This window comes from Meles meles, chromosome 21, assembly GCF_922984935.1.
Source record: "Meles meles chromosome 21, mMelMel3.1 paternal haplotype, whole genome shotgun sequence".
In the NCBI taxonomy this organism is placed as follows: Eukaryota; Metazoa; Chordata; class Mammalia; order Carnivora; family Mustelidae; genus Meles; species Meles meles.
Window position 1 is genome coordinate 24550375 of NC_060086.1, and position 23646 is coordinate 24574020.

General features: G+C 51.3%; 1 protein-coding gene across 1 annotated transcript in view; it reads left to right on the plus strand.

The window, feature by feature from the left end:
• VWA3A (von Willebrand factor A domain containing 3A) overlaps nt 1-20943 on the plus strand; it is a 76798-nt gene extending 55855 nt beyond the window's left edge. Inside the window, exons 20-35 of the mRNA XM_045993203.1 lie at nt 167-311; nt 742-937; nt 4577-4647; nt 7926-8078; nt 9590-9680; nt 10383-10487; nt 11012-11109; nt 11959-12096; nt 13079-13187; nt 15924-16068; nt 16790-16934; nt 17369-17520; nt 18304-18427; nt 19557-19654; nt 19844-19909; nt 20216-20943. Coding sequence (XP_045849159.1) covers nt 167-311; nt 742-937; nt 4577-4647; nt 7926-8078; nt 9590-9680; nt 10383-10487; nt 11012-11109; nt 11959-12096; nt 13079-13187; nt 15924-16068; nt 16790-16934; nt 17369-17520; nt 18304-18427; nt 19557-19654; nt 19844-19895 — 1822 coding nt within the window. The 3' untranslated portion in view covers nt 19896-19909; nt 20216-20943. The remainder of the gene's footprint in view (nt 1-166; nt 312-741; nt 938-4576; nt 4648-7925; nt 8079-9589; nt 9681-10382; nt 10488-11011; nt 11110-11958; nt 12097-13078; nt 13188-15923; nt 16069-16789; nt 16935-17368; nt 17521-18303; nt 18428-19556; nt 19655-19843; nt 19910-20215) is intronic.
• The last annotated feature ends 2703 nt before the right edge of the window (nt 20944-23646 follow it).

Below are 23646 nucleotides of genomic sequence, written 5' to 3' on the forward strand. Positions count from 1 at the left end.
CTTCCTCAGCTGGCCTCCTTTAACTGGCCTCCCTCAGCTGGCCTCCTCAGCTGGCCTCCTCAGCTGGCCTCCCTCAGCTGGCCCCTCTCAGCTGGTTCCCTCAGCTGGCCCCCCTCAGTTAGCTCCCTCAGCTGGCCCCCCTCAGCTGGCCCACCTTGCCTCCCAGGTGGGCACTGAGCCTGCGGTGTCAGGGAAGCCGGAATGTCCTCAGCGCCCTGCGGAAGGCTGTGGAAGTGGACTTCAAGGACAAAGACAAATACCAGTCCCAGGGCATCTACCTCTTCACGGGGGGCATTCCTGACCAGGACATGGTGAGTAGGCCTTGTCCTGGGCATCCTTTGCGACCCTGCATCTTCCCTTCGGTGGCTGCCTAGCAATAGATTTCTCCAGCCTGATTCTCCAAAGTAGACGTCAATGTGCAGAAGAGCTACCTGGGGGTGTTAATAAGAAGCAGATCCCGTTCTGGAAGGCCTGGCCTGGGACCTGAGAGTCTGCCTTCCTCGCAAGCTCCTGGGAGATGTCCATGCTTCTGGCAGGCTCTTGGGGCCACTCCCCAGCCATGCCCTATTAAGACAGAGAAACTGTGGTCCAACCCCAGTTACTTTTCTTTCCTCGGCGCCACATATTAGACGAGGCAGCCCACAGGCCCCGAGGAAAGAGAATTAGGCTTCGCGGACCTGAGAGCAGCCCCTCCAGGAGCCCTCAGCCACGGGGGCCCTCCTGCCCTCTCTCCCGCCACAGCCTCTGCTCAGCGCCTACATGGCTGAGGCCTGTGGGGGCTGCGACCTCCAGCTCAACGTGTGTCTCTTCTACGTGGGCGAGCCTCAGATGGACCTCACGCCCCCGGCCCACTATGCCAGCCGCACTGACACAGCTGCCGCCTACCGGGAGGTCACCCAGGCTACTGCTGGGCGCTTCCACTGGTTTGGAGACACAGGTGCGTGAGGGTAGGGAGGCCCCCCAACCTCCATCCTTCTAGAAGGTACCAACATAGCACCCTGGGCTGTGGATGTGTTCCAGACAGGGGGCATGGGAAAAACCCCATTTGGAAATCTCCAGAGCTCCCATTCTGGAGTCGGGTGGTGGTGAGGGCCCCACAATGATATGAACGTACTTAATGGCACTGAATTGCACACTTCAAACATGGTTCAAATGGGGGCCACCTGGGTGGCACCGTCAGTTAAACATCTCACTCTAGGTTCCTGCTCAAGTCCTGATCTCAGGGTTGTCAGATCGAGCCCCGCCTTGGGCTCCACACTTAGCACAGGGTCAGCGTGAGATTCTCTCTCCCTCCCCCTCTGCCCCTCCTGCTCGTGCTCTCTCTCTCTTTCTCTCTAAAGTAAATAAATAAATCTTCAAAAAAAGGGGGGGGTTCAAACAGTACATTTTAGGTTAAGAATATTTTACCACAATTTTTTAAAGTAAAAGAGAAAAAAAAAGTCAACCTACTTTAAATTATTTTATTTATTTATTTTTTAAGTAAGCTCTATTCCCAATGTGGGGATTGAACTCACAACCCCAAGATCAAGGGTAGCTCACCCTATGGACCAGGTGCCCTGACTTAAAAATATTTTAGAATGTCACAGCTGGAGGGGCCTTAAGTGTGCCTTAATTTAGCACTTCCCAAAAGGTGTTATGTTAACAGCAGGAGCTTGGCAAGACAGGTGAACGTGGACCACAGAGCAACAATTTCTTTTATTGTGATTATTGTAGGGAACCAGAACATGCCACCCCAAAATAGGCCACTGTGCCAGAAGGATTAGTTTGAGCTGAAAACTGAGAAAAGAGTGAAGCGTTTCTCCTCCCTCCTTCCACCCGCATCTGCCTAAAAGCAGAACATAAATTTCCATCTTAGGTGTCTCCCTCTCTTGTGCCAGGAGGAGGAGGAGAAGCACTGGAGACCTCAAACCTTACTAACACAAGGTCCATCATCCCTCAGTTCCCTCCCTATATTTGCCTTCCCATAGTCCGCTGCCCCTAAGAGCCTAACCCCTTTCCCTTTGTCCTGTCACTTTCCTACAAAGGAGCTGTCCTTGGTTTTTGTTTTGGGGTTTGTTTGTTTTTTAAGATTATTTATTTATTTGACAGACCGAGATCACAAGTAGGCAGAGAGGCAGGCAGAGAGAGAGGAGGAAGCAGGCTCCCTGCTGAGTGGAGTGACCGATGTGGGGCTCAATCCCAGGACCCTGGTTTCATGACCTGAGCCGAAGGCAGAGGCTTTAACCCACTGAGCCACCCAGGTGCCCCTGGTTGGTTTTTGTTTTTTTTTTAAGATTTTATTTATTTGAGAGTGAGAGAGATCACAATAAGGGGGGAAGGGTAGAGGGAGAAGCAGACTCCACACTGAGCAGGGAGCCCGATGTAGGACTCGATCCCAGGACCCTGAGCTGAAAGCAGATGCCTAACCGACTGAGCCACCCTGGTGCCCCAAGCTGTCCTTGGCTAAGACACCATATAGGCCCCAACTTCCAGTCATACCCTCTGAATTACTGAGTTTCTCCTGCCTGTATGCCTGCTGCCCATGTTTTTCCCTTGTTAATCTTTGTCGGTTTTATCCGCCCAGCTGGAGAAATCTAAGAGAATAGAGAAAAAGTTTGGGTTTTTTTTTCTCCCCTAAGTAGTTATTTGCTTATTTTAACATTTCATTAAAAAGTGCTAACTTTGGGGCACCTGGGTTGCTCAGTCAGTTATGCAACTGACTCTTGGTTTCAGCTCAGGTCATGATCTCAGGGTTGTGAGACTGAGCCGTGCACAGAGGTTCTCTCTCTCCCTCTGCCCCTCCTCCACCTCCCCTTGCACTCTCTCTCTCTCTCTCCTCTCAAATAATAAATATATCTTTTTTTAAAAAACGGTTAACTTTATGGGGAGGCCTGCCTGGACTCAGTCAGTAGAGATGTGACCCTTGATTTTAGGGTCATGAGTTCAAGCCCCTCATTGGACCTAGAGCCTACTTAAAAATAAATAAAAGCTTTTTTTTTTTAAAGGCACTCTCTCCTGTCAGAAGTGACATGAATTTTCTTTTTTCTTTTTAAAATACATTTATTATTTTTACAAATTTTTATTTATTTACTTTTTTTTTTTTAACTAGACTCATGCCCAGAGTAGAGCCCAATGCACGGCTTGAATTCATGACCCTGAGGTCAAGACCTGAGCTTAAATCAAGAATCAGATGCTTAGGGGGCGCCTGGGTGGCTCAGTGGGTTAAAGCCTCTGCCTTCGGCTCAGGTCATGATCCCAGGGTCCTGGGATCGAGCCCTGCATCTGGCCCTCTGCTCAGCGGGGAGCCTGCTTCTCTTCCTCTCTCTCTGCCTGCCTCTGCCTACTTGTAACCTCTGTCAAATAAATAAAAATAAAAAATAAAAAAAATAAAAGAATCAGATGCTTAGGGGCACCTGGGTGGCTCAGTGGGTTAAGCCTGTACCTTTGGCTTGGGTCATGATCTCAGGGTCCTGGGATCGAGCCCTGAATCGGTCTTTCTGCTTGGCGGGGAGCCTGCTTCCTCCTCTCTCTCTCTCTCTCTCTGCCTGCCTCTCTGCCTACTTGTGATCTCTGTCTGTCAAATAAATAAATAAATAAATCTTTTTTTAAAAAGTCTTTAAAAAAGTGTTAGATAGACATCATAGTGACCATTTCACAGGATATGCAAAAAGTCCAGTCGTTAGGTTGTATACACGAAACTAACATACATCAATACATATGCTTTTAATATGACATACGTCAATACATATGCTTTTAAGTACTTGATAAAATATATATAAAGGAGATAATGGTTTAGGTGGTATGCAGGTAAGGGGGAATGGTGAAGCTCCCCCATGTTGTTGGGATACAGCAGAGACTGAGGTTCAGGACGCACTAGTACATTCCACCCTCTCTGATTTACAAATGAAGAAATGACTCCCAGGAACATGAGTTACTTGTGCTTATAAAATCAGTGGCATAGCTGGGGCTGGAACTCCACGGCCCCTGTTACCCAGCTCTTCCCGTGGAAAGTGCTAGACATACACATTTGAGTTATTGTTGGTGATTATTACTAATAATAGCACACTGTCTAGAACAGTTATCACATGCCAGACATGGTTCCAAACATGTTACATATATTGTTATTCGTTCCTCACGATAACCCTATGAAGTGGGTTACTATCATCCCCATTTTACAGATGAGAAAGCTGAGCCAAAGAGCCCAAAGCGCACAGGTAGTAAGAGGTGGAACCAGGAGTTGAATGCAGGCAGGCCAACTTCAGAAGCTGTCTTCTTAGTCATTACAGTCCAGTCCCTCTCAAATAAGACGGCAGTATTCCCTACAGACACTAGATACTTCAAATAATACAAAGGTGGGTCTTTTTATTCACTGGAATAGCAGGACCATCGCTCTGAATTCATCCTTCCTCTGGGTGAGAGGTTGGCTGGGCCCCTGCTGGGAGCCCCGCTCTACCTGCCCATCCCCTTCACCACCGGATGGCGTGGGGGTGGGGCTGGTCAGCTCAGGTCACCTCCACACAACCCTGCTGTGTACAGATGTGGACGCTTGCCGGGATCCACACGCCTTCTCCGTGCTCACGGTGTGCTTTGTGTCTAGGTATTTACGAAAGCGATGACATCAATGCCATCATGTCTGAGATGGAAAAGGCTCTCAACTACTCCCAAAAGGTAGGCCTCAGATGCGGGGCAAATGACTCCCCTTCTCTAGTAGTGTCTTGGGGCTGCCGTATAAAGGACCACAAACTAGGCGGCTTAAAGCAAGAGAGATCTATCCTCTCAGTTTCGGACGCCAGAAGTCTAAACTCAAGGTGTTGGGGAGGCCGTGCTCCCTCTGAGGGCTCTGGGAAGAATCCCTCCCTACCCCTTTTGAGCTTCTGGTGCTGGCTGGTGTTTAAAAAAATTGCCTTTGGGGCGCCTGGGTGGCTCAGTGGTTTAAGCCGCTGCCTTCGGCTCAGGTCATGATCTCAGGGTCCTGGGATCGAGTCCCCGCATCGGGCTCTCTGCTCAGCGGGGAGCCTGCTTCCCTCTCACTCTCTCTGCCTGCCTCTCTGCCTACTTGTGATCTCTCTCTGTCAAATAAATAAATAAATAAATAAATAAATAAATAAAATCTAAAATAAATAAATAAATAAATAAATTGCCCTGGATGCTTGTTAAAAATAGGAAGGGAGACTTTATCTGAGACCAGTACAGTAGAGGAGAGAGATGGAACTCAGATCTGAATACAGCCAAGAAAGCTAAGGATTTATAGCCAAGTTATAGCCAATATAGCAAAAGGGTCAGTGGACAGAAATTTACTAAGAGGAACTTAATTAGATATTAAGAGTAGGGGGATCCTTGCCAAACAGGCTTAACAGGATTCTTTGCTAAAACTTGGTTTAATAGGCCAAAGTCAAGGCTGAGTCAAGAAGAACGCTCAGAGGAGACCAACTAAAGTTTAGTCAAGGACAGAGGCCTTGTCACCAGCAATCCTTGGCATTCCTTGGCGGTGGCAACACAGCTCCCAGTTCTGTCTCCACCTTTTTTTTTTTTTTTTAATATTTTATTTATTTGACAGAGAGAAATCACAACCAGGCAGAGAGGCAGGCAGAGAGAGAGGAGGAAGCAGGCTCCCCGTGGAGCAGAGAGCCCGATGTGGGGCTCGATCCCAGGACCCTGAGATCATGACCTGAGCCGAAGGCAGAGGCTTTAACCCACTGAGCCACCCAGGCACCCCTGTCTCCACCTTTTTTAAAAAAAATTTATTTATTTATTTGACAGAGAGAGAGAGAGATCACAAGTAGGCAGAGAGGCAGGCAGAGAGAGAGAGAGAAGGGGAAGCAGGCTCTCTGCTTAGCAGAGATGTGGGGCTTGCTCCCAGGACCCTGAGATCATGACCTGAGCTGAAGGCAGAGGCTTAACCCACTGAGCCACCCGGGCACTCCTCTGCCTCCACCTTCAACGGGCTCCCTTCCCCCGTGTGTGTCTGCATCGCTTCTCCTGCAGGGATCCCAGTCCTTTTGGATTAAGGGCACACCCTTCTCCAGTATAACCTCATGAACTTACATCTTCATTACATTTACAAAGACCCCATTTCCAAGGAAGGTCACGTTCACACGTACGGGGGTTTTGGACTACCACACATTTTTCTGGGGGACACAACTCATCCCCTATCTGCTTCCCTCCCCATGTCTTGATCCACTGACACCCAAGGCTTTGGATGAAACATGGGAGTTTCCTACAAGTCATGGTTAAGCATCCTCGCCTCCTTGGAGGTCCTTGAGTGTGGGAGCTCATTCCCAAACTCATTCCTCTACTTGGGGCATCTGTGCCTGCCGTCCCCTCCCAGATCACCCATAGGTTGCTCTTTATTATTCAAGATTCACTAAAATGTTACTTCCTCAGAGAATGCTGTTGAGATGAGAGGGGTAGAAAAGAGCCAGGTTGTGTCAGGAGCCATGAGAACAGGGATGAGGAAATGGACATGAGAACATTTAAGGAAGAACTGACCAGATTTCTGGCGATGGAAAGCATGGGAAGGAAGAGGAAGAGGAAGGAGGAAGAATTCCAGAGTAACTCCCAAGTTCCTTGCTGGGAGACCTGGTAGACAGAGCTGCCATTGACCAAGAGAGAGATTACAGGAGAAGATCCTGTCGGGATGCAGCAGGGTGGGCCTGGGACAAAGGAGAGTTTGTGGGGCTTGGGAGCTGGCCAATGGGGGTCCTTAAGACAGGGGGGAAAAGTTAGGGGCTGGAGGTAGATGTGGAGCAGTTCAAGCCATGGGGGTAGACGCATAGCATGAAGGGGGTCACGGTCAAGGTGGGGAGGGAGGAAGAGCCCATGAAGGAGACCCGCCTGACTTGGCATTTGCATTGCCACCAATTGCAGGGCGACATCCCCCTGACCACAGCGTGAGCTCCTGGGAGGGCAGGGCCATAGCTTCAGGTTCACTCCCTCCACGGCCTCCATGGCTTATCTCTCTGGCTCCCCAGTCATGCCCCAGCTGCCTTCCCTGGAGGGATGCTTCTTTGGTGCTTTTCTTACTCCTTCTCAAGTGCACCTTAGTCTGTTCCCTCATCTGACAAACATTCATAAAGTGTTAGTGGGCAGTAACGGTTCAACACACCCTTCCTAGGGTGTGATTTATGTTCAAACGGTGTCTTCATTTGCTTGGAGAATCCCTGGGGCAGCTTTCAGGCAGTAGAGAAATGTGTTGTCAAAAGGCACCAAGTGTTAAACGTTATTCTGCCAACATCGGCCCGGGGTATGTGGGGAACGGATGGGCGTATGTGGCGCTGGGTCTGAGTAGGGAAAGCCCTGTCTTGGAACCAGACACACCTGGGTTTGAATTGAAGGTCCTCTACATATGAGTAGTGTGGCCTTGGGCACATCCCTTAAACTCATGGAGCTTTGGGTTCCTTGTCTGTAAAATGGGGCTAAGATAGCCTTTGCCCTAAAAGCATAGCTGGCATGCCTTGTTGGCAAGAGGGTTTGAGACCTCCAGGCATTGACTAGCTCAGTGCCTGAGGCGTCCCAATAATACATGGGGCTTATTATTAATGGGATTGATTCCTAGTGCTCTCAGCCCCAGGAGCCATTCTAGGGATAGAAAGAGGAGTCCAGGGGTGCCTGGGTGGCTCAGTGGGTTAAGCCTCTGCCTTCGGCTCAGGTCATGATCCCAGGGTCCTGGGATCGAGCCCCACATCGGGCTCTCTGTTCGGCAGGGAGCCTGCTTCATCCCCCTCTCTCTGCCTACTTGTGATCTCTGTCTGCCAAATCAATCAATAAATAAACATTTAAAAAAAAAAAGAGAGAGAAAGAAAGAGGATCCAGAGGTCCCAGTGGACCCAGTCTCTCCTGCTGTGTGTGTGTGTGTGTGTGTGTGTGTGTGTGTGTGGAGGGGTGTCGCCTGCTTGGAGACACACCATGGCGGGTGTGCTGCTGACCCTCCCAATCTCCCCTTGCAGTGTGCCTTACTGGTATCTTCCCTGAAGAAACAGTCTGGAAAAGAACCGGAAAGTGCAGTTCTCCTGAAGGAAAAGCTGAAGATGTTCAAGCAAAGAAGTCAGCCCAAGAAAGTCTTTTCTTCCAAACCCGCAGCTGCCTCAGTGGCCAGAATGGTTTGACTCCCCTCCCTAATTACACACAGAGGATTTTGTTGCCACCTTGTCTCCTGGTCTTTCCTAGATCTTGAAATGGCCTGGGCCAGGCCCCCAAACCCCAGGCTCAGCAGGGGTGGAGGCAGGGGGTTCAGGGGTGAGCATCCCCAGAGTACCTCCAGCCCTGACCTTATGGGGGAGGAGCTCCTCTGGGGGGACCTGCTTCTCAGCCCTCGGGGCATCACTGGCCTCCTCGCCATCCACCTTTGACTCTGCCTGGCTATCTCAACTTTGCTCCCTAGCCGGTAGTCAGGACTCCGTGGAATTGGCACCCACCGAGACGTCTGATGGCTATAAGGCAGGAGGGCTTATCCAGGAGGGGGTCTTGGGGGCAAAGGAACTAGGGTATTAGGGCACGTAATGGGCTCCTGCTGCCCGAGGCTTGGCAGGGACCTGAAGGACCTTGAGGGTGGGCCCGTGCCTGCTCGGGCCTTATCCCCATCACAGCCTGGCACATCTGTCTTGCGTAAAATGTCCACCGCACTGCAGAAATCAGAGGGACCTCAGAGGACCCCGACTCCAGTGCTTGCAAGCCGACAGGCAGATGTCCGGAGCCCTTCAGCATGTCACGGACCCACAGGTCCTTGTGAACACAGTGCATTTGCAGGAAGAGAGAATCCGTGTGGATCCTGTGTAGCTTACTGCTGTCTCAGTAGGACTCTTCCAGATCCCAGGGGCCAGCCCTGAGGCAAATTCTGGGATGAAACCCGAGAGTCTTGGGGGCTGCCTCCTGAGCTTGTTCAGCAGGAAGAGGCTCAGGCTGTACCAGAGCCTCCAAAAAGTCTCCTGGAAACAGGGCTGGGGGCTCCCTCAGCGGGGCAGCAACGAGCAACCACAACAGCTTGCCTAGCCATGTGAGCTGGTCCAGGGCCCTGGGTGATTTTGTTCAACCATCGTCACTTTCCCCTTGTGCCCAGGGAGGAAGAACTCCTCCCTTAGAACGGACGTGCCCAATAGGCCACGGAACTTACCTGAGTGGTTGTTTATTATGCTGGAGGCCCCCAAATCCTGGTCCAGCAGGAAGGGCAGGTAACTGTAGAAAATTCTGGCAAATCCCATGGCCATCCTAACATGCCTCCCTCGCTGTTATTAAACACACACACACGTATACACACACACACCCCACACATGCATACACTTTTTTTTTTAACCTCAAAACCCACAGTCCTCCTCTATGTCTGCAGCAGGAGATGGGACCAACATGTTAGAGATTCTGCTCCCAATGGCCCCTCCCTGCACAGATTCCTAATGGTCAGGTTGAGACTCGGGTTTCATCCCAGAATTTGGGAAGTCCGGGGAAGACGAGGTCTCTGGGCTGGCTCCTGGAACCTGGTGAATTCTTTGAATGAAGACAGTGCCTATGTGGACAGAGCTTCCCGGACACGCAGCCCCTGGGATGGAAGTAAGCCATGCACAGTCTGGGCCTGTCACGGAGACCAGGCCACTGATGGGAAAGACCGCCTGTTTTCTAGAGCCTTAAAGACGACTCTGACAGAGAGAAGAGCTCCCCCGTGCACACTCTGACTTGGCGGCCCCCCAGCAGCAGAGCAGGCGTCCCACCAGGTGAGGCCCATGGGGGGAGGGGCGGCGGGCCCGGCAGAGGAGGAATTAGATAAGACAGTCACTGAAGTGATGGATGATCCTGAGTCTTGACCACGGGCCAGCCCTTCCGCTAAGATTGTCCCATCAAAAGCTTACAAGAATTCCTCCCGTGGGACAGCTCATCTCTCCGTTCCCCGTTTTACTGATAAAGACATATAGGCCCAGAGGGGCTACGGATAATGACCAGGGCCAGCTGGTCGTGACCAGCATCAGTATGTTTCCTAAAGTATTCAGCTCATAGCACCAAGGCCATGTATCTTGTTTCCAAGGTCAGAGACCCGGCAGAATGGTCCCAAGCAGAGCGGTGGAGTCAGCAAGACCTGGGTAGAATCTTGGCCCTGCCCTGACAGACTCTGAGCCCACCTTACCTCGTCTGTAATCTGGGGCGCTGGGAGGCTAAAATGAGACAGGGGTCCAGAAAGCTCTTAGCACCCCACCTGGGATACATCGGTGCTGGGTCAATGGTCACTCCAGCTACTGCTGCTCCAGGGGAGGCCAGAAGGCTTGGGGTCATCCCAAAGGACCTCAAAGCCATCTTGGTGCCCAGTTTCAAAGGCACAGCAGAGCTGGAATCGACAGGTCTCTAAGACAAAGCTGGACAGCATCACCACATGACCCCATGAGACTGCTCCAGCCGACAGACCTCTTGTCCCCTCGCTGCAGCCTGGCCCGTGAGAGAAGGGATTGCAAAACGGAGGAGGAAGACCACGTGGAGGGAAGCAGAGACCTCTCTCTCCCTTTTTTATACAGAATCAGGGAATAACGTGGGTGAGTTGGAGACTGCACAAACGTCTGAACAGCTCTGTCCCCTGTAGGAACTGTAGGGTCAGCAGGCCCTGTGGGAGGGAGACCCTCTCCAGCTGTCCCAGGAGGTGAGCAGCAGTGCCTACCCTCAAGCCACTCAGGTCTCCCAGCCCGGGGAAGGCGGCATGCAATTTCTTGACACCACTCACCGCCCATCCATCAGAGGAAGTGTCCTCCACGCTCAGGCTGATGGGGAAATTGGGAAGGGAGTGGAGATGAGTGTCCTCAGGTCCCTACGGCTCCACCATTGATTACTGCGAAATGGTAGAAATCCTAGTAACGATTCACTGAGGTGTGGAGAGGGGAGGTTACAGCCTGCTTCCCCTGGCAGTCTCCCTTCTACCCTTCAGCAAATTGCCCCTAAGGATTTTCCAGCTGACTTGATTGACAGAGAAATTAACATGCCAAAGTAAGCCCAAGTGGGGAGAGGAGGAGAAGAAGAGTGGAGTGACGGGAGGTATGCAGGATAACCTCCCTGTTTCTCCTAGGCTTCATATACAAGAAGTACCCTCAAGGAAGGGGCATACGAAGGGTTAGCACGTCCATCCAGCTGCCCAGGAAGGATAGAGTTTGCTCAAGCCAAGAGGTACGAGTCCTCAGCACCAGCACATGTCCCTCAGGCAATAATTCCTTCCACCAACCTTCCACTTCTAGGAAGATGGACGTACTTGGAAGTGGGGACAAACGTGCTTACAATGACGGCTTAATGTGGCGGGTGGGGAAAGAGTTAAGTAGACCTATGTTTGAAACCTGGGCCAGCCACTTCCTAGCTGGGTGACCTTGGGCAAGTCATTTAGCTACACTCAATCTCTGTGTCCTCGTTTGTAAAAATGAAGACAGTTGTTCCTATCTGATAGAATTGATGACTGTTAAAGTATATTTTGTGTAGATCACTTAGTGGCATCCATCTTTGGGTTGCAAGCAGCAGAAATCCCCCTTCTTGTTCCTATCCTAAAGGTAGAACATCTTTCTCCCCATAGCCATTCTTTAAACGTCTGAGCTTGGTTCCGATGGGGCCAATGCCAGAGCCATGCCTAAGGGCGGTGAGGCTGCCCATCCTTGGATCTCTCACAGAGACAAAGAGACTGAGGTTATCCTCATTGGTTTAGAGTCTGAACTTCAGACCAATCATGGCTTTCCACTTGAATTTTGTGGGAGAGGCTTGAAATAGATCCTGGGGAACCAGGAATGTCCACCAGACTTGGAAGTAGCAGATGCTCTGTAAATTGTGTTCCCCATTCCCGTATTTCCTGTGCATCTCTCCCCAGTGCAGGGGAAGGAATCCACGTGCCATGGATGCTCGGTGAGGACCTAAGAACCTCACGTTTTAAGCACAAGACAGATTTCAAACACAGGGTTTTAGTAGATGAATCAGACCATCATTCATTTAAGCCTCTATTACCCAAGATAATAGTTTCTTTCCTTTATTCTCAAGTGGGTAGCAAATTATGGGCTCAAAAAACTGAATATGGAAATCTCCAGATACATGGGTCCCAGCTGCACTCATCAGAAGTCAGTCCAGGGGCTGGTGTCAGCCAAATACTGCAGCATCCTGCCCAGCATAGAAATCAACGTGAGTTGTGGGTTTTGTTGCTCTCCTTCCCTTTCTCCTACCCCCTGCCTGCGATCAGCCACAAATGGGCCAGTGTGTTGGGGGGAACTCCATGTGCATGTCTGGGCCACGGCCTCTCTTCCTGCTTCTATCCACAAAGTGGGATGGCTCTCGGCAAATGGAAAATGCAGATCCCATTGGAGGAAAAGTCAACGGGGGGAGGGCCCGCCGAGGGCCCGCCCCCGCCCCCGCCCCCCCAGAGCTGGACGTGCTCCACAGCATGGGAATGAGAAACAGTAGCTGAGAATGAGGCAGCAGCTGAAGAGCTCACCAGAAGTCTGTACCCCAATTCTGCTGATGGTTCTATCAGGATGGCGGGGACTGGGGGCTTCCCTTCCCCTCTCCACCCCAGGGGTGAGGTGACGGTGTTCTCTAGTTTGTAGTTTGGAGGTAGTTTTTTTCTTTGTTTTGACACTGGAACAAGGAAGTTTAGTACAAATGAAAAACAAATCATATGTTCTTTCTTTAGAAGATCCCATTTTCTATTTCTACCCTTGCCATTTGATATGACATGATCAATGTTAGGGGAAACTAGAAAGCCAGAAGGAGCCACCAAGTTCAAAATTATTCACCAGGAAGATTTTATGGGAGTTTCATCATACTATCTGTCCCCTTCTCTGTCTGTGGTCATCTTTTAGTTTGACGTTTATGGACTTCTTGTCCTACCGTTAAGGGTTTTCTAATTTAAAATTTAGAGATGCTATGTTGTTTTATTATCACAGTGACCATATTTGGCATCAAACCATCATCCCAACTCCCCTTCCCCTTTTAGAATGATAAATCTGGTAGTTTGATCAAAGAAAAAAGCCTATAAGTAAATATATAATGCCTAAAGGTGTTTTAGAAATTATGAACCACAACTGACTGAACCGTTTACGGGGGTGATGGGGATCTGAAGACGTAGCTGACGGAGGCCCTTCTGCCTTGGCTTGCCTTGATCCAGGGGATAGTGAGACACATCCACTGGACGCCCAGGGAAATGGAAGCGTACATCACGTGCCTGGAGAAGGTGATGAGGCGCTATGTCCAGAGGCTGCAGTGGCTGCTGTCCGGTGAGCCTGCCTGCCATCCTGGAGGGCGGGAGGGGCATGAGGGGAAGCACAAGGTCAACCCCAGGGACCAGGGCCCGTCCTTCCCAGGCAAGGTGCACAAACTGTCAGGTCAGGGGTGAGGCCAGGAGGGTCATCCAGGCACAACATGATTTCTGGGTTCCGAGGTCAGGCAAGCTGCCGGATGTCAGGGAGGAGTGTGGGCCAAATGGCACAAGAGAGAATGCAGGCCTGTCCAGGCCCATCCTGCAAGGCCATGTCCCCCACCCCTTGCCTTCCTGGATGTGACCGAGGTGCTCACCCTCAAGAGGCTCAATTCAGTATTGACTGGACCCCTCAGGGGTCAATGAAGGTAGTTATGGGAGGGGGTCCCAACAGAGAAGAGTCCCCTTGTTCTTTACAAAGAGCACCAAGGCCCCTTCAGGGCAGACAAATAGGAGGGCTGCCCAGAAGAATCAGGCTCACATCCTAGAGAAGAGTGGGCTGGGGATCGCAGAAGCATCAAGTCCGAGAGGCCAGGTAGGTAGCTTGAGCTGGACAGGGGGGCGTTGAGGCTTTGGGGCCTGGACGGTTCCTGGGACAACAGGCAGAAGGAAAGAGGAAACCTTTTATAGAAGTCCCTAGGGGGAGGCCCTCAGGATCCTGTGCAAATTCATTGTTTTCCAGTCCTCTGCGGTAGAACTTGGTAAAACAGACCATGTGCAGTGGAGTAGAGCGATGACTGCGCTTCCCAAAGCCCCTGGAGGGGGGCTGCCAGCTCCAGGTGTAGTTGTCAGGTCAGAGGCTGACATGGGACAAAGAGGTCACGTGCCTCTCTCCAATCCCAATGCATGTTCGCTGCTGGGAAGGGTGTGAAGACTAGTGAGGCTGCGGCCCCTTCTGCCTTCCATGCCATGAACTCAGTCCCCACCTCACACACAGGTGCGCACCCCAATACCACTTAATACTTCAAAAGCCACCAACACTTCAAAACCCAGGGCTATTTCACTTATTCACTCATTCATTCATTATTCGACCAATATGGCCGTTCTCCTGTCAGGCGCTGAGGAGATGGTAGAAGGCGACACCCAACACAGCCCCTGAGCTCATGAAGCATACGGTTTAGGAGGCAGATGTTAACCAAAGAGTCTCACAAATAAGTCTAATGTCACAAGAGTGACACATAGAGAGGAGATGGGCGTGGTACAGGGTGAGTCTCTAAGGGGGCGACAGGCCTGGACAGGAAAATCATGGAAGGCTTTCCTGAGGAGGTGATATTTCAGCCTGAAGAATGAGTAGATGTTAGCTGGGCAAAGAGAGGAAAGATAGGCCTGTCTGAGGTGCTAGGGAGGCAGTTAGTGAGGGGATGCTGAACACAAAAACTAAAAGAAAGCCAATGTGAGGGGCACCTGGATGGCTCCATTGGTGAAGCATCAGACTCTTGATTTCGGCTCAGGTCATGATCTCAGGGTGGTGAGATCGAGCCTCACATTGGACTCCATGCTCAGTGAGGAGTCTGCTTGAGAATCAATCTCTCCCTTTCCCTTTGCCCCTCTCTCTGCTTACACATACACTCTCTCTTTCTACATAAATTTTTTTTAAAGATTTTATTTATTTATTTGACAGATAGAGATCACAAGTAGGCAGAGACGCAGGCAGAGAGAGAGAGAGGAGGAAGCAGGCTACCCGCCAAGCAGAGAGCCCGATGTGGGGCTGGATCCCAGGACCCTGGGACCATGACCCGAGCCGAAGGCAGAGGCTTTAACCCACTGAGCTACCCAGGCGCCCCTCTTTCTACATAAATTAAAAAAAAAAAAAGGGGAAGCCGGTGTAGCTGAGAGTGAGGGAGAGTTAGGGTGAGACCATCCCAGAGAGACGAGGCCATGCCCGGACTTAGTCTTTTGTCCTAAGAGCAGTTGGAAGCCACTGAATGTTGTGAATCAGGCTTTCCCAGGCTGTTCCCTCCACACCTCCGCCTCTTTCTTCCGCTCGCTACCACTCCTTCTGCAGGGGTAGCTCACCCACGGAATTCAGATTCTCCCCAGGATGTGCTCCGGACACTGTCCCAAGCCGTAACTGTTGATCTAACATGTGTCTTCCTTGCCCCACTCTCAGCTCCATGAGGGCGCAGTGCCAGGCTCTGCTGATTTCTGTTGACCCGCTAAGGGACTCCACTCTCTGTAACATCTTTTCCAGCTCCAGACGATACTGTGACACTACTTTGTCCCATCGCTTAACTGTAGCAATGAGAAAACTCAAGACCAGAGCAGGTTTTTTTAAAGATTTTTTATTTATTTGAGGAGAGAGAGAGCACGAGCAGGAGGGAGGAGCAGAGGGAGAGGCAGAAGCAGACTCCTGCTGAGCAGGGAGCCCGATGTGGGGCTTGATCCTAGGACCCTGAGATCATGACCCGAGCTGAAGGCAGACGCTCAACCGTCTGAGCCTCCCAGGCACCCCAAGGCCAGAGCAATTATAACCACTTGTGCAAGTGATCACAGCTCACGGGCAAAGCCAGAGCTAAAACCTTGACCTCCCAAAGCCCACACCACTGACCGGCTCTGCCCTGGACAACTGACAGCCCACCAGCACCACCACCAAGGCCCTCTCCCAGTGGGCTGACATCTGATCGGTGATCAGTCAGGCAACAGGCATATTTGGCAGACCTGGTATTTGACAGCTGCTTTGAGAAAAACCACCCCGGGGAGGCGGAGAGGGAGCGACCCCTCACTCCTTCCCTGCCTCTGCCCCACCTTGGAGCAGGGAGCCGCCGACTGTTTGGCGCCGTTTTGGAGAGCCGAGTGTGCATCCTGGTGGACACGTCGGGGTCTGTGGGCCCCGCCCTGCAGCAGGTGAAGACGGAGCTGATCCTGCTGATTTGGGAGCAGCTGCGGAAGCACTGTGACAGGTGAGAGGCAGGGGCGCGAGCGGGTAGGGGGCCAGTTCGTGGGGCTTCCCTCTTCACCCTTCACGAGGCCTGGAGGCATAGCTTGTTTGAGCAGTAAAGAACACCACACCCTGTTGCAGAAGTAAAGCAGCCTTTAGAAATCCATCTCGAGCCCGGGGGACCATTGCAGGCAGAGCCAAGGAACCACCAGGCGGCCTTGAATTGTGGATTTCAGCCAAACTTGATTTTTTAAGAGAGGGGCCGTTCGGGTTGTTCTCTCTAAGCAGTGAGGTGGGCGCTAGGAGACTGCAGGAGACTCTCCTAGGCTGGGACTCATTCTTGCCTTCTTATTAATAAGACTGAACACTTATTGAGCACTTTCCACACACCAGGCACTTTCCAGGCATGATTTCCTTCAATCCTCACAGCGCCCCCACGCGCCCCCACAAGGTATTGTCGGTATTATCCCCATTTTTCAGAAAAAGAGATTAGGATTTAGGGAGGCTAAGTCATTCACCAGAGATCGCCTATGCTGCAAAGGGCCGAGGTGGGAAGTTAATCTAGATCGGTCTGCACTGGGAATCTTCGGTGCCTGCCGTCTCCTCCTTCTCCCCGAGGGGCCCCCCGGGAGCTCCCAGAAGGGGGCCTGACGCTGTCCTCGGGATTACTTCAGCCAGTCACCTTCTATCTCCTCCCTTTCACCTCCTCTCTGCCCCCCCACCTCCTCTCCCCGCCTCCCCAGCTTCAACCTGCTCAGCTTTGCGGAGGACCTGCGACTGTGGCGGGACACTCTGGTGGAGACCACCGATGCGGCATGCCACGAGGCCATGCAGTGGGTGACCCACCTGGGCGCTCAGGGGGGCACCTCCATCCTGCAAGCGTTACTGGCAAGTCCTCCCACGGAGCCCAACCCCAGCAGCCAAACAGAAATACCCTCACCCCCTCTACGGATACAGCCTGAGGCTTTCAAATCACAAAGAGCACTTGTAGATCAAATACGTGTTACCTTATTTCATCTTCGGAACAGCCAAGGAAGAAAGGGATTCTTGTTCTCACTCTATAGATGAAGACACAGAGGCTCAGAGAGGTTAAGGGACTCGCTGGGGTTAACCAGCCAGGAAGTGGGCTGTGCTCTTTCTCCTCAATCTGGGCAGCCTCCTTGGTCTGTGGACAGGTGAGGGGTGGGGGAGGGGGTGTCCTCTCGCTCTTCACGGACAAGCCAGTGGGATCCAGTCAGACACACAGCAGGCAGCTGGTTTTGGCCTTTCTCGGTGAGCACCTGTCCCTCAGCCAGACCATCTGTTTGTGCGCACTCTTTCAGAAAGCTTTCAGTTTTCATGATGTGGAAGGATTGTACCTCCTGACTGACGGGAAGCCAGATTCAAGCTGCAGCCTTATTCTGCGCGAAGTCCAAAGACTCAAGGAGAAAAGAGATGTGAAAATCCACACCATTTCCCTGAACCGCTCAGGCAGGTAGGCCGGAAGGAGCAGGGTCTGAGCTGTGTTCCTCTCCCAGGGCTGTGTGTGTGAGGGCCAAGGTCTGAGCGACTCGCCCCATCCAGGGCTTCCCCTTAGACCCTGATCTCTCCTGGGCCCCAACGCATACATGAGAAAGGAGAAGGGCCCTGGCAGGTGCTATGCCAGGGTAAAGCCCTCTGTCCACATCCGAGAACCCGTCTCCTGACTCTCTCCAGCCTGGAAGCAGATATATGCCGATTCCCACAGGCACGCACAGTCTTCTCCATCCTGATCTTTCTCAGGAGCCCCCTGGTGAATGTTGAGGGGCCAAGAGCATAAAGTAGCATCGTGATGGTTATTTTTATAAACCATCACTGTAGAGGAACATGGGTTAGACCAGAGAGATTCTGCTTCTTTGGAAAAAGACTTTAATGTCACTGGCAAAACTGTGATGACTTGGGTACGTGTTTGAACGCTGTCTAAACCACATGCTCCATGAAGGTCACACCCGTGTCCCCACCAGGCCTAACCTGTAGGAGCAGGCACCAGCTAGATTAAGGACCGTGTGCTGGCTGTGTGTTTCCATGCTCACTGGGGACAGCAGTCAGTCTGCTTCCTGCGGCCACTGCCGCTGCCCATAAACTGACAGGGGCTGGACCTGTGATGCTGACTGTTCTCAAGAGCCTCCAGGCCCGAGGCTGCCCCACAGACTTGAGCTCCCCACAGCCTGGGGGCACCGCAGGGAATTTGCCTGACTGTCAGCGGGCTTGGTCCCAGCCCCTCTGTTCTCCCGACTAGGACAGCAGCTGACTTCCTGAGAAACCTGGCTGCCCTCACCGGGGGACGCTACCACTGCCCCGTTGACGAGGACACACTCCTCAGAATCCATGGCCTACTGACCAAGGGCTTCGTGGACGAAAGGGTAGGTTTGCGGAGCGACGGAGTCAAGCCTGTTCAAATGTCTCGATATAATGTCCACAGAGGTGGGTTTCTCTCCCCCCCACCTTAACTGGAAAGATCTCTGCTTCTCTTGTGAGACCAGGAAGTACTGGCTAGAAGGGGTTCTGTCTCCCTGCTGCTCTTCCTCTAGACTGGCTCTCCTCAGGGTGGGAAGAAGCAGGGCACGGAGGTTTGTTTAATAATAGAGCAGTTCTGGGGTGTCTGAGTGGCTCAGTCAGTTGGGCTGAGTCTCGATTCTGGCTCAGGTCACGATCCCGGGATCCCCGGATCAAGCCCTATATCGGGCTCCCTGCTTGGCAGGGAGCCTGCTTCTCTCTCTCCCTTCCCATTGCTTGTGTTGTGTCTCTCTCTGTCAAATAAATAAAATCTTTAAAAAATTAAATTAAATTAATTAAATCTTTAAAAAAAATAACAGAACAGTTCACGTTCACTGAGCACTTACTTTGTGCACGGTCATTGCTTTATAGAGGCTACCCCTTTCAATCCTCTCAACCAATACTATACCCATTAAACAGATGAATAAATGGGCTCAGCAAGAAGTAGGAACACACCTAAGGACATGGCAAATGGTAAAGCCAGAGCCCGGACACCCACACTGTTAACCTCTGTGCTTTGAGTCCTGCCTATTTCTGTCTCCCGGTGTTCAGGTCACTGAAACAGATACTCACATGATCGAAGCAGTAAATCTAGTACAGTCACGGTTTCCATCACGCATGTGCGATAAGGGGAGACTACCCACCATTCTCTTCTGACCAGACTGAAAAGTTATGCACATGTTTCTACCTTCTAGGAACATGGTGCTGTCAGTTATAACATTTTCAGGGCCACAAATGATCAAGTAAGACAACCAGAACTCCAGAGTTCTTTTTGGTGGTTAAAGTACATCTCCCAGGGGCGCCTGGGTGGCTCAGTGGGTTAAGCGGCTGCCTCTTTGTCCCTGGAGGTATGTAAACCAAAGCCTATGGATTTCCTGCATTGGGTAGAAGGCCACATTTGATTAACTCTAAAATTTTTCTGCTGAGATTTTGGATTTTCAGGTTGCATCCAGTCATTTAATGGATCTAACTTCACATTCATTTCCCCTTTCCAAGGATCCCGTGTTGCCACCGTTTGAAGGCGATGATTTAAGGAGATTGGCCCAGGAGATCACCAAGGCCAGAAGATTCCTCTGGAAGGCCCAGTCCTTCAGGTATGCCCTTTGAGCAACCCCTCCCACCTGCCTGGTGGCTCTGGGCCACCCAGACCCCAGGCCTCCTTGAGACCAGGTGCCCCCTGGTTATGGGAGCCTTCCTCCAAGAGCTCCTGCCCTGCTTCTCCCCACCAGGCCCAGAAACCTGGGCATCGAGGGGGCCATCTTTCTTCATCTCCTGTCCACTAGGTCCCAGCTCCAGAAGAAAAACAACATAGAACCAAATGTTACTCCTCCTTAGACAAATGTTCTCAGGTAAGAAGAGATGATAGCCTCTCTGTCTTGTACATATCCTCCGAGGGCCAGACGGCATGTCCTGTTTCATAGTAGTGGCTATGGGGGAGGGGGACCAGAAATGATTCCTCTGTACAGAAAGACCAGCCTACAAATACTCACTCACTGAGCATACATTGGCCCTGGGAAAGCTGTAACCCAGCCTTCATGCCCAGGAAACATGATCCCAGGTGCCAGGGCTCCCGGGAACCTGAGGGAAGGAAAGCTCTGTCATCCTGGGTCCACTCTAATTTTTCTGCCCTGTCCCCAACACCCCCTACACTCCAGCCACAGAACTGTCACTCCCTGGGAAGCTCTGCATCATGCCCTGCCTGGAACGCCCTCTCACCACCCTCCACCCGGTGACTCCTGCTCATCAATGAAGACACAGCTCAAATGGCATCAGCTCCGCTGTGAAGATGCCCCTGAGACCCACCAAGAGTTGGGACCCTCCCACCTTCCTTCCATTGTGTCCTGGCCAAACATCCCTTTCCATAGCCATGACACTGACCACTTATTACACCCAGCACTCCGTGTCATGCTTCCTTGCTCCCCTGCCCACTTTTCTTGACTGTGTGCTCCCAGGATGAGGCTGGTGTCCTATCACCATCTCTAGGTCCCCAGGACCTTCCACGGGGCCAATGGAGTAAACTGTGAGCATCCTGCTCGGTTGTGGAAGCCCAGTCCTAGAAACCAGCCAGAGCATGTTATTTTACCCTGACCCCCTCACTCTGTGCTTCCAACCACCCTGGTCCATGGCAGGGGGCGGGGGGTGTACAGATTCACCCTCAGCCCATCTTGGGAGAAGAAACAAGTGGGGCTTCCCACCTGCCCCCTTACCTGTTCATCCGAACTGGATTGTAGGTCTGCTCTGGAGCCGAGTACAGAGATAGAGAGAGTGCTCTGCTCAAGCAGGTGAAACCAGGCTGGGTTTGCTGGGTCCAGCCCTTCTGTGTACATATGAAACGAATATGTCATGTATTATGTGGTCTGGGGTCACTCCTGAGACAAAAATGGCTTGAATTTAATTAAATTATAATCCAAATGAGTTTTAAGCTGAAGTGATGATTGGTTCATCTATGTGTGTGTGTGTACGTTTTTGGTGATATAAAATCTTATTAAAAGATTCCTATGAGAAAAAAAAAAGATTCCTATGCAGGGGTGCCCGGGTGGCTCAGTCATTTTAAGCATCTGCCTTTGGCTCAGGTCATGATGCCAGAGTCCTGAGATTAAGCCCCACATCGGGCTCCCTGCTCAGCGAGGAGCCTGCTTCTACCTCTCCTCCCCGCTCGTGCTCTCTCTCACTATCTCTCTTTCTCTTGCTCAAATAAATAAATAAAATCTTGTAAAAAAAGATGAAAAAGATTCATAGTGGAATATATGAAGAACTCCAAAAGTTCTTTATATAAGAAATATGTATATTTATATTTCTATATATAAAATATATTTTTATATTTATATAAGAAAAAACATAAAAATAGATAAGATAATAAGAAAAAGATAAATATCCTAATTCTTTTAAATGGACAAAACAAGCAGGTACAAACGGACAACAGGTATATGAAAAGGTGCTCAGCGGCCTTACCCATCAGTGAAATGCCGATTAAAACCCCACCAATGAGACACCACTGTACACCCACCAGAATGGCAAAAAGTAAAAAAACTGACACTATCAAGATCCGGAGCAACTAGAACTCTCATGCATTGCTGCAGGGGAGGGGTGTGAATTGTTTCAACTGCTTTGTAAACCTGTGTGATAGTTTTTACAAGGAAAACTATATACCTACTCTAATGATCCAGAAATTCCACTCCAAGAGAAACAGATGCCTGTATTCCATAGAAGACATACAGGAGGTGTGGCTGGGTGGCTCAGTGGGTTCAGTGTCTGCCTTGGGCTCAGGTAATGATCCCAGGGTATCAGGCTCCCTGCTCAGTGGGGAGTCTGCTTCTCCCTCTGCCCTCCTCCTGCTTATGTGCGCTCTCTCTGTCAAATAAATAAAATCTTTTTAAAAAAGATTTATAGGGGTACCTGGGTGCCTCAGTGGGTTAGGCCTCTGCCTTCAGCTCGGGTCATGATTTTGGGGTGCTGAGATCAAGCCCCGCATCCGCCTCTCTGCTTGGCAGAGAGCCTGCTTCCCCCTCTCTTTCTGCCTGCCTTGTGATCTCTCTGTCTCTGTCAAATAAAGAAACAAAATCTTTGAAAATAAATAAATAAAAATAAAAAAGATTTATAGGAGACTATTCATAAGAACCAAACATTTTTCATATCATTTTTTCATAAGAACCAAAAATTGGAAACAACCTAGATGTCCACCACTGGTAGAACGGACAGATACATTGTGATATATCTGTACAGTCTGACACATTTGTGAGACATTTGTACCGTGTACATTTCTACACCACAATTTAAAAAATGTGACATATTTAGGATATGTATCTTTTTCATTCAACAAGATGCCTCAGTCTTATGAACAATGTCAGGCTGGCAAAAGAATAGTACACAGTGTGCAATTCCATTTACATCCGGCTCAAGAACAGGCAAAACTCTTGTTGGCAATAGAAGTCAGAATAGTGGTCAGCCTGCTGTGAGAGGTAGAGGGGGGACATCTGGGGTGCAGGAAATGTTCTAGATCTTCAAGAAGGAAGTAAAAATTCCATCAGTTATTTAAAACAAACAAACAAGCAAACCACGGTTCACTGAGGCTTGACAAGTCGCAACTTTGGTCGGTCTCCTTGCTGGGCCCAGGGAGGCAGCAGTGACCGCAGCCCCTGCCTCAGTGGATCTCGGTCTGGTCACTGCCTCGGGTAGCCGCCCTTCCGTGTCACCTCTACAGACACAGAGAAAATGGCCTGTGGGGTTTGTCTTGCTTTGCTGGTGTTGTCATGGCACAGTACCACACACCGACCGGCGTGAAAAAACAGGAACGGACTGTGTCCAGTTGAAGAGGCTGAAGTCAAGGTCCCGCCAGCCACCCCCCACCCCCCACCCCTGCCCCGCTCTCTGCTCTCTCCGCAAGCGTTCGGTTGGGTCTGTAATAGGCCTCCCTCCTGGCTTCTTGCACTTCCTTGCCTTGTGGCAGCATACTCCGATCTTCGTGTGATGCTCTCCCTGCGTGCACGTCTGTGCCCGCATTTCCAGCTTCCATGAGGACATGTCCTATTGGACTAGGCCCTGCTCTCTATTACCTATCCTTAATCACATCTGCAATGCCTGTTTCCAAGGGGAGGGGGTGGAGGTGGGGGTAGGATTTCAACACGTTAATTTGGGGGGGGTGGGGCAGGTACACAATTCAACATAACTACAGTGTTGTAAACAGACGGAAGGGGAAGGGGTAAAGAAACATTGTTTCCTGGAGTTCTAGGACCATTGTGCGGCAGGATAGGCCTGGCCCGCAGGGGCTTTGCGTCTTTTCCCCACCAGCAGCTAGGCCCCCTGCACCCTCTTTCTGTTTGACCAGCCTCAGTTTCCCCTCCGTGAGATCCTGCTGCCCCGGTCCCACCCAGACAACGCGCCTGTTCTCGCGCCGGGAGTTGGAGGCGGGGAAAGGGCGGGGCGGGGCGGGCACGGGGCGGTCCCAGAGCCCCGCCCAGCCCAGTCCGGCTCCGCCCTGGGAGGCGGCCGCCACCTGAGCGCGGGCTCTGCACGGAGACGCGAGCACGCAGCGCCGCGGGAGCCTAGCCGGGTGAGCGCCGCGGGGGCTGCGGGAACCGCGGAGGCA